General features: G+C 38.7%; 2 protein-coding genes across 3 annotated transcripts in view; one reads left to right on the top strand and one right to left on the bottom strand.

The window, feature by feature from the left end:
* The window catches only part of COPB2 (COPI coat complex subunit beta 2), a 19636-nt gene extending 13497 nt beyond the window's left edge, over positions 1 to 6139 (top strand). Inside the window, exons 17-22 of one of the 2 annotated variants that reach the window (XM_044432884.1) lie at positions 413 to 627; positions 1440 to 1532; positions 1616 to 1796; positions 1906 to 1974; positions 3449 to 3544; positions 5842 to 6139. In XM_044432884.1, coding sequence (XP_044288819.1) covers positions 413 to 627; positions 1440 to 1532; positions 1616 to 1796; positions 1906 to 1974; positions 3449 to 3544; positions 5842 to 5931 — 744 coding nt within the window. In that variant the 3' untranslated portion in view covers positions 5932 to 6139. Of the gene's footprint in view, positions 1 to 412; positions 628 to 1439; positions 1533 to 1615; positions 1797 to 1905; positions 1975 to 3445; positions 3545 to 5841 lie in introns of both variants that reach the window. The other variant, XM_044432883.1, reaches the window with a different exon arrangement.
* On the bottom strand, positions 6103 to 14532 carry MRPS22 (mitochondrial ribosomal protein S22). The gene is made up of 8 exons (XM_044432885.1): positions 14385 to 14532; positions 11174 to 11337; positions 9974 to 10138; positions 8931 to 9074; positions 8075 to 8158; positions 7818 to 7963; positions 6846 to 6954; positions 6103 to 6441 (listed from the first exon to the last, which is right to left on the bottom strand). The coding sequence occupies exons 1-8, from the start codon at positions 14512 to 14514 to the stop codon at positions 6349 to 6351; spliced, it is 1035 nt and encodes a 344-aa protein (XP_044288820.1). The 5' UTR covers positions 14515 to 14532; the 3' UTR covers positions 6103 to 6348.

Raw genomic sequence — 14532 nt, 5'->3', positions numbered from 1 at the left:
CTTGGCTGATTTATTTTTAGTCCAGATTAATCTGTCGGTGTTTTTATGATAGAATATGGTTATGGTTAAGATGGCCTCCATATCTATCCAGGTTCATAATTATTATTTTTAGTTTATTTATCATAGTAGGAAACCTCTTTTAAGCTGGTTTGGTCTGTGATTAGCTTTCTGTAGGCTAACTAAACATTACTTTATATAGGCGGCATACCTATTGATCCTAGATCAAATAATATATTAAGGATTTTCTCTTTAATTATGAATTTGCACTACAAATTAAGGGTTCAGGGCAAGAGGGAAACTATAGAAGTGAAGTCTGGAATAGTCTGTTAGTGAGTTAAATTTAGTCTGAAAAGTCTCAAACTACTTAAAACATGATAAAAGTATAAAAGGTGCAATTACTCTATTTACACAGTCTGAACAGAAGTGGAAGCAGCTTGCTGAACTTGCAACCAGTAAATGCCAGTTTGGCCTTGCCCAGGAGTGCCTGCACCATGCACAAGACTATGGTGGCTTACTGCTTTTGGCCACAGCCTCAGGAAATGCAAGCATGGTGAACAAGCTAGCTGAGGGAGCAGAAAAAGATGGCAAGAACAATGTCGCATTCCTGAGTTATTTTCTGCAAGGAAAGTAAGTAGTGAACCATCTAACATTTCTACAGTATCAACTGGTTAGTTCATGACTTCAACTTTGGCAGCATCAATTGCACTAAATCTCATGGACTGACTGCTGCAATGTTCTTAATGTTTTTTCTTCTCCATATGTGCAATTTTCTAGTTCTTATCCTTTTGACCAGTTTTCATTCTCCACTGATTTCCTTACAATTTATGTTAATTTTATTTAAATTATTTTTCTTTTAACTATTTCTATTCTCCTTGTCTTTCTTGCTTACCCTACCATATTATAAACCCATGGGTGGAATCAAATTATTGAGTTTTATTACAGAATTTACTACTGTAGGCACTTGCTCTGTATTTCCAAGGGCTATCTGCTTGAGCTGTCCCAAAGTCTTTTGAGTCTTAAACTGGCTTTAATAAATGGTCCATGGGATGCAACATGCGCCCCAAAGATGTAATGATTTTTCAGATGCACTTCGTTGCATAGTTGTATGCTGTGTAAGAACCTGTGGCAAAATTCTGACATAGTATCACACAAAGTTGCTTGATGTGCTAGGCTTCTCTTTCATACAAATTTAGCACCCCTATGCATAATCCATAGGTGTACATATCAGAAGCCAAATTTTGCCTCATTGGATCTTGGTATTCAACAGTAGTTTGCATTTAAAACAGTACTGCAGGTGAGATTACAAATGATGGTATCACATTATCCTAGATGACACATTTGTGCTAGTTTTAGAAGCATCTTTAAAATAGCCCTTTTTTTGCTTCAGATGTGTTAACCCCATCCAAACATGGCTTACCTTTTCCATTGTATCATTGTAGGCTTGAAAACTGTCTTGAGCTCTTGATTAAAACAGGACGCCTACCAGAGGCTGCTTTTCTGGCACGAACATATTTGCCAAGCCAAGTTTCAAGGTAACTGTGTGTGCCTTTCTAACTAGTAAAATTATTTTGCTTATAACCAAGCTGCTTATGGGGGCCATCTGTTTCATTGACAGGGTTGTAAAACTGTGGAGAGAAAATCTGTCTAAAGTCAACCAGAAAGCTGCCGAATCCCTGGCTGACCCCACAGAATATGAAAACTTGTTTCCTGGATTAAAAGAGGCTTTTATTGCTGAAGAATACCTCAAGAAGACACATAGTGATCGGTGGCTAGCCAGTGAATATCCCCTAGTCACTGTAAGTAGATGCAAGTTGTAAACAACTCTACATGGAATCTGGCAGACAGGAAGGAAATTCTGTATCTCTTTAAGATGTTCTGCTTATCTATTTTATTTTTCTTTAATAGCCAAATGAAGAGAGAAACATACTTGAAGAAGCCAAAGGTTTCACACCGGAAAGAGGGGAGGTGACAAAGGTCAGTGTTAATGACATTCTGGAATAATAAACATATAGAATCCTTACTTTGATAATATATGCAATGACTTCTTATGGAAAACACACATATCCTGAGCCAAATTGATTGCTTGTTCTTACATTTGAGATATTTTGGCGATAAAAGATTGCTTTGTAACTGCATTGTTTTCAGACTACATTTTCTTAACATGGGAACTGTTTTGAATGGCAACGTAAGGCATCGTGTATATTTATAGGATTTAAAAAACACTCTGGATTATGTAAATAACTATTGCTGTAAGCTTGCCTTATTTCTGTATGTGAATAAATTGAATGTCTACCTGAAAATTGCTACATTTCTCCTCTTCAAAGATGCTTTAGGAACTGTGAAATAACACTAATCCCTTAATTTTTTAAATTATTCTTGAGGCATCTAATTAAGGAATCCTGTAAATGTCAAGCTGTTGTTCTATACTGGCTTTAATGAGAATGGGAGCCTTGCATCCCTAAATATATTGACTCCAGTGGGTTTAAAGTGTAACTCCATGTGTGCACTTGTAGGGGGCAAAAAAAGTATGATTTAGTGCACTTGGACACAGCTTTCTAAATGCTTGCACATAAACTTTGTGTTGATAAGCCACTGACTGTACTTTCCAATATAACAGCCGTATCAAGGGAGGTTGGCATAAGCTGAGAGGGAAGGATATTATGTAAAGTTTTGATAGCTGAAATATGTTCTTGGCTTGTACAGTTACCAATAAAGATAGATGCATTTTCCTGCCGTAGGAAATAATCTGGGATGGTTTGGTGTCTACTGCATCATCTTTACTATTTTATAATTTGTACAGTAACTTTCACATACATTGGCAAAGTATACACAAATTAACTACACGTCTTCATTTTTACAGCACAGGAGGGAAAGCAAAAGTAAAAAATGAACATGCATAAGTGCCGTTACACGCCTTTAAGATTTGCTGCAGTTGGTGACTTGCATTTTTCTGTGAGGGCATTCTGTATGAGAGAAATCTGGTTCAAGTGTTACAATGAGCCATTTTTCATCTATGAGAATGCTTCTACCTTTGACACCTTAGGGAAGTGTAAAACCTATCATTCATAATTTTGAATGAAACAGTTTTTTGTTCTGTCCAAGTGCAACTATAGCTTGTTCCTAGAGTTACTGGTTTCAGATCCTGATATCTGGGTGTGATCATACTCTTGATGCTTCCTTTCCCCCATGTGAAGGTAGGTGAGCAGGGAATTCATGGAGAAATTTTCTCACAGCAAAGTTCACATGCAGGGATGTAATAGTGAAATAAGGGCAGAAATATAGACTGGTCCAGTTTCCATATGCTGCTTTCTCTTTAACTTGGATTTTGTGTAGGATTAGTATTTTCTGATTAATTTCTGAATCTGTATTTGGAAAGATTAGCCAACAGAATAACAGGATTCTGCTTTTTTTCTTAGACAATTTAAAGTCTTTCCTTTTTCATTAGAAGGAGCCAGAAGAGGAAGAACTAGCCCCATCTCCTAAGCCTGTGGTAGTGCTTCCAGTTGCAGGAAAGGACCAAGTTGAAACAGTAAAAGATGAAAAGGTAAAGCTCAGGTGCATCAAGCTGAAAACGTTATTCAGTGGGGAGGCTATAATCCTGCTAGTCTGGATTGGTAGTTTATAAGCAACCCGGAGTGTGCCCAACAGATTGGGATCATCATGTGCTGTTCTTCCCCTTTAGTTCTGTTCTGGGTATCTCTGAGGGGCACCATGGCAGAACCAACTTGAGCCCATTCTTATCTTGATTGTAACCTGTTTTTGGTTCAATGTGGCTTTGCCACTTTAACTTTTTTTCTGGAGATTGTGAAAGCAGGCTCTTTTTAAAGTTGGTTGCTTGGCAGGGATACAGGTAGGCATGAATGCCTTTGTACCTATCAAAAGCATAGCCAGTTTCCTTTAAAAGTGGATGGCTCACACTTTTCCAAGCACCTATAATCCTGGGAACAATTGGAAAAGTGAGCTCATTCTAGTGCAAAAAAATAAAGAGGATCTTGCCATGAAGAGTGTAAATCTTACCACCTCCTTTTTGTAAACAAAGATAGCTCACGTTTTCCCTTGACATCCTGTCACCCGTGATTGTTGTTGTGCCATCTGAACTCAGTTACTAGCTCAACATAGTTAAGCTTATATGTAATCAAGTCCTACAAAATGATTAACTTTCTGGTGAGATGTGAATTTGACCTACCGGCATTCAGCAATCAGGATCACCTACCACTGGACTAATTTTCTTGTCCTAACTTAGCATAAACCAAGTGTCAGCCTCATTTTACCTACCACAACCACATCCTCATGCTCTTCTGCCTAACACTAGCCTTCACGAGCTCTTGTCCCCTGGCAACCTTGCCAAAGCAGCCATAAATTCTTACCATTTGCCAACTTCCTGGCTAGGGCTCCATGGCTGAAGTGATTGCAAAAGTGTAGAGAGTGGAAAGAAAGGGGAATCTTCAAAATGGGGTAAGGGAGGCAAAAAAGGGAACATCCAGGCAAAGGCAGGAATAAAATGTGCCTACAGACCGCCTATAATTCCAGATCCTGTTATGTAAGAATACTGCTTCCAATATAAAATTTGTTTAAATTTTTGAACAGTACACCTTTCTCTTTATTACACACTTCAGTATATAAATCCTGCTGTGCTAAACTGTGGGTGCTAAAGCTGTTCAACTTGTCTACTTCTACGTGTAATGTGAAGTTACAAAACTGTACATTCCATAATATTAGCAATTGTGACTTATTCCCAGTCTTGGATATATAGTTGTATTGTTACCTAAACTCATGGGCAAATAAATTTTAAAATTAAACCAGGCAGGTGAGAAATATACATGGCTGCCATTTACATTTTCAGGTTTTGATTGTTTTGACTAAAGTAGTTTTATCAATATGCACTTCTGCAGAAATTTCTAATTTTCATAGCTATAAGCACTGATGTGAATGATACTTCCTTTTGTCAAGATGGAATAGTTATTCATATAATTGAGGCAGTAAACAGGACAGTTCAGTGCGTAACACTCCAGCAAATTTTAGCTAAAATCGATCCACCAAGTCCAATTTCATACTACCATGTTTGTAAGCTACTATTCATCATTTCAGTATCTGCTGAAAATGTTGTAACAACTTAGTATGGGAATGCTTTGGTTTTCATTTTGCCACTAGTTCAGTGTGCCCTCTGATTCGTACAGATGTAAAAATAATTCTGTCTGCTGGATGAGGAACATTAGTGTGGTTATTTTGGAAATCAGTGAGCCTTGTAGAGAGATCTGTGGTTTAGGACACAGTCCTATGCAGATGAGTGTGACCCTCCAAGTTCGGAGGCTCATGTTCTTCCAACACTCAGCGAGTCTTCACCTCCTTGCCCCACTTTTTCGTTGGACAGTCATTTTTGACCATCTAGCGAAGAGTTTTTGCAGGAAGAAAGGAGACTGGAGCAACTTCAGGCTATCTTGCATCCTGGCTACTTGAATATTCTCTGTGCTTCCTTTTCTCCCTCCCTCAAGCTGTTTTTCTGACCTTGGAGAACAGCTAGCAGAGTTCTTCCTACACTGGCCGTACCAGGGTCAAAGCTGAGAATCAAACTATTCTATAACCATCCCCACAGATGTTGCCTAGGAGCCAGAGGACCACTCTTTCTATGTCAGATAAATATTCCATAATTGGAATCATGGTTGATGATGCCAGAATATGTCCCTACTATGCTGATGGTTTTTTAGGTTGATAAAAGTAGAAAGGTTAGTGACACTAACATAACAAAACTACACTTGGAAGAATTTCAACATACCTATAGGTAAGTTAACAGAACTATAATTATGACAGAAAAAATGCTAACTAGGTACTTCCTGCCTTTAGGTATTGGATCTGGATGAAGTCTTGGATATCTTGGAACTGGAGGATATTGATACTACCGACATTAATTTGGATGAAGAGATATTTGACTGATTTTTTTTTTTTTTGGAAGACCAAACTTCTTATAAACTGCTTTTCCCTACATTTGATTATTAGTGCAATCTTCGTGTTGGAAAACAACTTTTTTTAATACTAGCCCGAAGTAGGTAGACCCATCATAGTGTGCATTGGAAACTTCCTTTTGTTGTGGGATCCTCAGTCACAAGAAGACAAAGTCTTCTAATAAATGTCTTTAAAATTCCTTTTCAGTGTTTTACCTATACAGCATTAATAGAATGGTGAGCAGCTGGCCAATCAAACAGGGAAGATGCACTTTAGAAAGAGCATGGAAATACTTACACATTTCATAGTAAAACTTTTAATTTAAATTTTTAATGTACATTTTACACCCCACCCCCCTGATAATCCCTGACACCCACCATGTTGAATGAATGGATAAAACAGAACATTTTATGAAGCTGCAGATTCAGACAAATCTGTTTGATAAGACTGTAGTGCAAGTTCAATGTATCCAGATCTCTGTGTTTCTGTCTTCGCAAAAACCTGTAACAATTGAAGTAATTAGGTAACTTGCAAACTTTTGAACATCTTAGCATGATGTTCCAGCATGCTGTATAAAAACAGTGAAATCAACCCACTATTCTAACCCTGACTTTATCATTCTGTGAAATTAGACAGATGCAAGAAAACTGAGTAGTTACCAGCCAGTTAAGGGAGTTCTTTGCTATCCAACAAAGCTCTATATAGCTTTAACAGGTGTGCCTAAAAGCAAGCTGATTCTACTTAAATGTTTTGATGCAGGTGCAGCATTTATGTAGACTGCCTGGTCATCTCTTCCCTATCTCAAAATTGTTTTTTAAGATCTGTAGAACCTGAAATATTAATACAACTCTCCTCTAGGTATTTTCCAGTCATTTTACATTCAGATGTAGCAAACTATGCTATACCTTAATTAAATCCAGTCCTTGAAGATCTTGTTCTTTTGCTTCTGTTGCTGACTGGCAATCTGGATGGACCATATGATAAAGGGTAACTAAGCTTACAGCATCGTCAAACCTGAAAAATAAAGTTACTTGGTGAGGGTTTTTATTTTTAGAAGTTTGTATGTTGAAATTTCTCTTTAAAAGCATGTTAATCTACAACTAGCTGGTTCACTTCTGTTCATTAGTGGCCGGGGGGGGGGGGGGGGACTACCTAGAGTGTATGCCTCAAATCAGATTTGTAGGCATACTCATAAAAGGATAAAAATCACTCCTATGCTGCAAGTGCTTGGATTTCTATCCAATTGCCTTGTCCATGTTCAGTTTTCTTCATTCAAAATAAGTATCTATCTACAGAGTACCAGATTTTATTATTTTCTCCAAATAATTATATCTTGCAGGGGAAGGTTGAAAACCAGTCATACTGGTTTGGATTTCAATGCATTATTCATTCTTACAGATCTAAACATTCCCCATTTACCAAAAGGTTTTACCAAACATTCCCCAGGTTTGGTAAAACTCCAAACACAGAATCCTGAGCTATGAGGTTAGCACAATTTACCAACTTGGAGGATTTTCCAGCTTCCCAGTTACAACAGTCAAGATACTGTCTAGTGGCATCAGGGTTGCACTGTTAGGTACAAATCTAGGTAACATATGAAAGCCTACATTATTCCTATGCAGATGGAAAGAATGAGATTTGAACCTGGAAAATAAGTCCACATTAAGTAACCCCTCAACCACTGTTTATTGCTAACAGCAAATTAACAAGTAGCTCATGACAGATGTCTTGAGTTTAAAAAGCCATCTTAACAGTGCATCCTATAGTTACTAGGAGACAACAATGGAACATGTTTTTACGAATGGCTACAATATTATGGTAAACAACCCATGCAATTCCTTTTTACATAAATTACGTTGAACTCAAACAGTACTTACAAATCTCTTTGGAGCATGTCTAGCAGCAATCCATCTGTCCTCTTTCGATTTACAAGATACCACACCATGCCTCCAAAATGCCTTGTTGAACGCAGAAGATTATATTTTCCAGATTTATCAATATCTTCGTATGTCCGATGATGCAACTGCCCAGAAGTAGAAACATAACTACTTAAAACTCTTAACAGCTTTGAGTCTACTTCCAGAAATAGATGCAAGTAGCACCTGAAACCCATCCTTTAAGACTGTCTACTCACTCTGATATAGTCAGATGAATCTGGCTCAAACTGTACAAGGCAGTGATCAAGGAGGTCTTCATGACGGTCTTGAAGAAATACGTTCTAAAGTAACAAGTTGTTACACAGTGATTAAATGTAGTGTCCCACATCAAAAAGCTAGTCAATAAAAGCAATAGTTCTAATTAACTGTTATTGAGGATTCCCAACCAGGTAACTATTGGGAAAACTTTTGGGGCTAGTTCTGCAACAGAATTTTAAGCAAAGTGGTTCAAGTGAGCATGTACTACTGCTATTCAAGTTAGGGGTGTCAACTTCAATAACGGGGCTATCACAATCTCTGTGAAGACATTTCAAAGCAGTCTACCAGATTCCCTTATGATGAATGTCAGGTACACACAGAGGACTAGTCCAGACTATCAGTGCCTGACTTGCCATACCATAGTTTAGCCACTAGAAAAAAGCAGTGGAACCATAAGCTCTTCCTACTGTCCTGATATAATAGCCTCATCAGCCATCAGTGTCTCTGAAATGCTCATTTTAGTTCATCAAGATCTTTAACCAAGATTAAACTTTTAAAAAGCCAGATGTTTACAAGGAAAAAGGTAAGGGAATCAGTGAGAAGGGTGATTCTGGTCCCATTGTTTGTTCATATATGCTGAACTATGGTTTAGCAAACAAGAAATTAAATGCCTAAGCCAGGCCATGGTGTCCTAAGGATAAGCTAAAGGCCAATGTTTGCATGCTGGTAGTTATCAAGCGAGCTAATAGCAATGAGAGCAGTAGACACCTGCTAGGCTAAATGCTTGAACCTGATTTTATTCACCAAAGGTAGACTAATAACTTTTCACAAGACCTAAATTACACCAGGTATTACCACAAGGTTTTCATCTTGGAAGACAGCTGGAGGGCTAAGTTTACGTCCTTCTCTTGGGAAGTAAATCTGTATCATCCTGTCCCGTTCCTCCCAAGTGGCCTTGCGTAAGTTTCCATTGGTTTCTCGAACTACAATGAAACGCTCCTAAAATTGAAAAGATGTAAGTAAGTGCGGATTTAGTCATTAATTCCATTATTTCCCTGCATTTCAGTACAAATTTAAAAGACCAACTGTTTCTTGGAATAGTCGCAGCAGGCCATCTGAAAAGAAAGCAAGTATTACGATCTTCAGTACAACAGATTATAATGCATGGGAGTCTGAGAGCACACTAGGAATTCTGATGTTGTTGCTGCTACGTACTGCTTAAAGGAGATGCAAACATCCTCAGGAATTGCCTTGTGGCTTAATTCTAGTTCTCCCAACAACGATCAGATATTTCTAGGAAGTTCACAAACAAGGCATGGCACAGAGATGTCAGTTACTGAATTTTCATTTAGCTGCTACACACAATACACATTTATAGGTTTCTACTGCATGAATGTTTCCAATCTGCTTTTTTCATTAAAGGAAACAGCATCTTTTCCTAAAGTTTATTATGCATAAACTTAGCTCCTGCAGGAAGAAAACTGTTAGCAAAACAGGAGGATGACGAGTTCTGTTAACTCAGGCTAACTGCCCAGTATTATTGAGAAAGAAGGAGGATCAGACAGTACAGCGAAGCCCATGTAAGCCTCATGCTTCATGCAAGTACAGTGCAACAATACTGTACCATGAGAAGGCCTTTGATGAAGCTTTTTCCAAATCTATCAATGGAATGAAAACAGCACAAATCAAGCAGATCCCAACAACCTGTCAGTCCTAGAAATTCTGCATCTTGATTCTAAGAAGCAGCTACTGCACGATAAACCATTACTGTGGTTCTGTGTGAACAATAGTATGCTGAAAATTGTGCATCTTCTTGTAGATTATAGTACCTAAAACTGCAACTAAGTTCAAATCACAACAAAATCCACTGCTATTTTGATAGGATACTGATAGCTTACACGGTGTGGAGTGCTGTATGTGATATCAGTAAACACATATTTGTAGGGTTCAATTCCATCTAGAACTTTGTCTTCTGCTAATATATCATTAATTGGTTCCCGCTCAGGCAAAACAGGAGGCATGCTGAGCTTCTCTTTAGCCTTCTCAATGGCCTTCCTTGTAGCCTAAGGATAGGAAAGAGAATCATACCGGAAAATGTCATATTGCAGGTCCAGTATCAACAATGCTTTTTGTTCATACCACTGTTTTAAAGAGGGAAATGGTCTAAGGCAGGGTCGCTCAACCTGGTGCCCTCCAGGTGTGTTAGACCACAACACTCAGCAAACCCATGAGAAAGGCAACAGACCAATTGCTGTAAAATTATTTCGAGAAACCAACATGGAGTCATTTAGATAAAACAGTCCAAACATTTAAGATATTTTTAAAAGTTACATTTTCCACCATTTAAAAAAATATATAATTTGTTATTGCAGGGAAAAATATATAGTATTTGGCAGTTGCTGAGAATACTAGCAGAAAAAAAATACCAAGATGACAAATGGAGAGCACATGCATTTTAGATAAAATACATGTTCTATTACTGATATGCATTCATAGAATTAATTATATAGGTACCTGCATACCTAGGATATGTTCTTTTCTGTTAACACAGGGATGGGGAATCTATGGTCCTCCAAATGTTATGGGACTAGCACTTCTATTATCCCCAACCACTCACCAGTGGAGCTTATGGGACCTGGAATCCAACAATACTTGGAAGGCCAGATTTCTCACCTCATGTTAAAGTGTCATGACTGTTGTCATACCAAAGAGAGAGACAGACATTTTTCTCCAAAGGAAGAGGGTATGTTTGTATTAGCACTGCTTAAGATATGAATGAATTTTGTCAATTCTTCCATATTTGATTGCCACCAGGATCAATCTGCATACCTCTGATGATGAAAGTTGCTCTAAATCTGTTATATTTAAATGTTCCCACTTTTTCTTACCATTCATAAAATGAGAAATGTTTAGTGTTTGATGAGGCAAGAATATTGCTTCGAATTAGTGTCAGATAATTTCAAGTCTTTAAAATCTTTTGCAAGTTGCTTTGGGTGGGGGTTTTTGTATGCCACACAGTCAGAACAAATAAAACCACAAACAACCCAAAGTGTCAGATCTACCTCTTAAAATTAAAGACATATCTGGAAAACTTGTACCTCTTCCAGCTGTAATTCTGTCATCAGTGAGTATGTTGGGGGTTTAGGTTCCTGTTTTACTGGCTTAAAAATCTTTTTTAAGTCCATCCCTGTCATCTTGCACAGCAAGTTCTGAATTTTTTCATCTGTAAAGCAAGGCTTTGCAACATCAGATTTCTTGTCCTCTGGAAAAAAGGAGAGTCCAAATATAAGAAAAGGTAAAATGCAGTAACTCAAATGTTTCTTTTAAAGTGTGGTGGATTAAGAAAATTCCATCTTAATATCTGGTGGAATATTTAAAGAGAAGTGCTACTATTTAAGTTCTGTTAAGTGCCAGCAGTAATCCATCCAGAAAGTGCTGAACTATTGGTTAATACAGATTATAAATTAAATGACAGACAGACAAGACAGACAGCACTATACATACTTACCTGGAAGACAGCATCGTTATATACAGTGGCATATACTTCTAAATAAAGAATATTGCAATACTTAGATTACTCTCCTGAGATACTCTCAAAAGACAGGTAGAACAATTATGTGGAATCAAGAAGAAGCCACAGCAGAAAGGCCACCAATCCAAAGCCCTGCCATGGTTGTGCTTATGACAGCAAGTGTGTGTGTATTTATCTTATTTTCTTACATAGATTTAGAACTCAATCCAATGCCTTCTTAGACAGAGAAAAGGCCTACATGATAGCTGGCCATGTTGTGCATTGTAGGCTTTTATACTGTCTAAACATGCATAAGACTGCACCTTTAATGATTTTCCAATCATTACAGGTAACTTTAATTGTCTGAAGAACACTCAATTTAAATTACATTAGAACTTTAGGTTCACAAGATAATGAATGGGTTGCGATGGGGCTTCCTCTTTCAAGGGCTAGGTAAACCACAGTTATAAAAATACTGCAGCCATTTGTCGTGATTGAAACTTCAAATTAGAATTGGGGAATGAAGTTTCCAAGCCATGGATCTTTTGGTAGTGTTTACAAAAGGGGAGATGTTCAGCAAGGAAATGCTTTTTGCCCAGATGCCACTCCTCTTTACTTGATTATTTCTACCAGGGAGCTGACAAAGTAGCTTGTTGTTGTTGTTAGTCGCGAAGTCGTGTCTGACCCATCGCGACCCCACGGACAACATTCCTCCAGGCCCTCCTGTCCTCCACTATCCCCCAGAGTCCACTTAAGTTCACACCGACTGCTTCAGTGACTCCATCTAGCCACCTTATCCTCTACCGTCCCCTTCTTCTTTTGCCATCTATTGCTCCCAGCATTAGGCTCTTCTCTAGTGAGTCCTTCCTTCTCATTAAGTGGCCAAAGTATTTTAGTTTCATCTTCAGTATCTGGCCTTCTAAGGAGCAGTCAGGGTTGATCTCCTCTAGGACTGACAATTCAGGAGCCTCAGTTCTTCAGCGCTCAGCCTTCCTTACGGTCCAACTTTCACAGCCATACATTGCAACTGGGAAAATTATAGCCTTGACTATACGCACTTTTGTTGGCAGGGTGATGTCTCTGCTTTTTAGTATGCTGTCTAGATGTGCCATAGCTTTCCTCCCAAGGAGCAAGCTTCTTTTAATTTCTTGGCTACAGTCCCCGTCTGCGGTGATCTTGGAGCCCAGGAAAATAAAATCTGTCACTACCTCCATTTCTTCCCCATCTATTTGCCAGGAAGTGAGAGGACTGGATGCCATGATCTTAGTTTTCTTAATGTTGAATTTCAAGCCAACTTTTGTGCTCTCCTTCACTCACATCAAGAGGCTCTTTAGTTCCTCTCCACTTTCTGCCATTATAGTGGTATCATCTGCGTATCTGAGGTTGTTGCTGTTTCTCCTGGCAATCTTAATTCCAACTTGTGATTCATCTAGGCCCGCCTTTCTCATGATGTGCTCTGCATATAAGTTAAATAGGCAGGGCGACAGTATACAGCCTTGCCGAACTCCTTTCTCAATTTTTGAACCAATCAGTGGTTCTATGTCCAGTTCTCACTGTTGCTTCTTGACCCGCATATAGGTTTCTCAAGAGACAAATAAGATGTAGCTTACATGATTAAAAACTATAAAAAATTGAAACATAAATAAAGCATTTATGTGTAAGCTAGCAATGACTATACAGCAAGCCTGCAGAGGCATTTTTCATCATACTCTAATGTTTTGGGGGGCTGAGCCCTAGCTCAATCTTCTATAACTACATGCTGCAAACTTTTCACCTCACTGAATTTATTTATTTAGTTCACACACTCAGATTGAGTTGCTCATGGCCACAATATCAAGAGATGGCTTGCATGTGTAACTCCACCATCATAAAGCTAACATCAGTGAATGTCCACATAGTGTCTCATGTTTGTGTTGGTTTGGGACCCTTCTGGAATATTTTAAGCTGCAGCTTAAACACAAACATAAACCCAACTTTTTTTCCCAATCAAAGCCTTTGATAAATTCTAAATCTAGGTAGCTTTTTCTTGGGGTGGGAGAGAACCTTAACACTGTTGTTTTTCTGATTTATATCTGTATGATCTTCTTTCTTTCTTTCTTATTAATTTAAATACTGAAAATAACCCCAGTACAGTCATTTTAAAAATACTATGCATGCAAAAGGTCCTAGGTTCATATCTTAGCATCCTTTTCAGATTTAAGATTTGTCTGTTTCCTTGAGAACTTGGAAGTCACTGCAGCACAATTCTTGATAAGAATCCTTGATAAGTTTAGGACAACAGTCTTCAAAGATGCCAGTCAGTATGGATAAATAGTCAGGGATTACATAAATTCTCATCCAAAATATATGGAGAGAATTAGGGTGCTTACTCCTGGAGTGAAACTATTCGACTAGACAGCAGCTTCTTGTGCATCATTTTAAGTGAATTTAGGGCACATGTTTAGGCAGGAAAGAGTCCAACAACTTTCAGCATTTCACAACTGGGAGTTGCAGAGCTTTCTTCTCTGGAAAAACATAGAATTGCTCCCGTTGCCATGTTAGCCATGACATAACTGTTCATGTCCCGCAGCCTAACCCAGTGGAACATGCTTCCCCGACGATACGTTTGTATATACATTGGACTACAACTCTCAGTCTCCCTCGCTCGGTATGACTTGTGAGAGCATGCTGGGAGTTGTAGTCCAATACCTCTGCGTGGTACTAGGTCAAGGAAGGATGCAATGGGAGTTTATGCACGCTCCAGCTGGAAGCTCCTCTTCCCCAGAAGGCGCTTCCAGGACTAATGCATAGCTACTCACCTCCTTCCAGGTTCTGGCAGAGTCCCCGCCACCCCCAGGCGGTCTGGCGCACGCGAGAGCTCCTCGAAAGCAGCAAAGCCACAGCCGCCCCGCCGCGCCATAAGCACTTCGACGCTCCTAACGCCGCCATCTCACTCAGAGCTGTACG

Source organism: Varanus komodoensis, unplaced genomic scaffold (genome assembly GCF_004798865.1).
Source record: "Varanus komodoensis strain SLA01 unplaced genomic scaffold, ASM479886v1 scaffold25, whole genome shotgun sequence".
NCBI lineage: Eukaryota > Metazoa > Chordata > Lepidosauria > Squamata > Varanidae > Varanus > Varanus komodoensis.
This window is presented reverse-complemented; position numbering and strand designations above follow the sequence as displayed.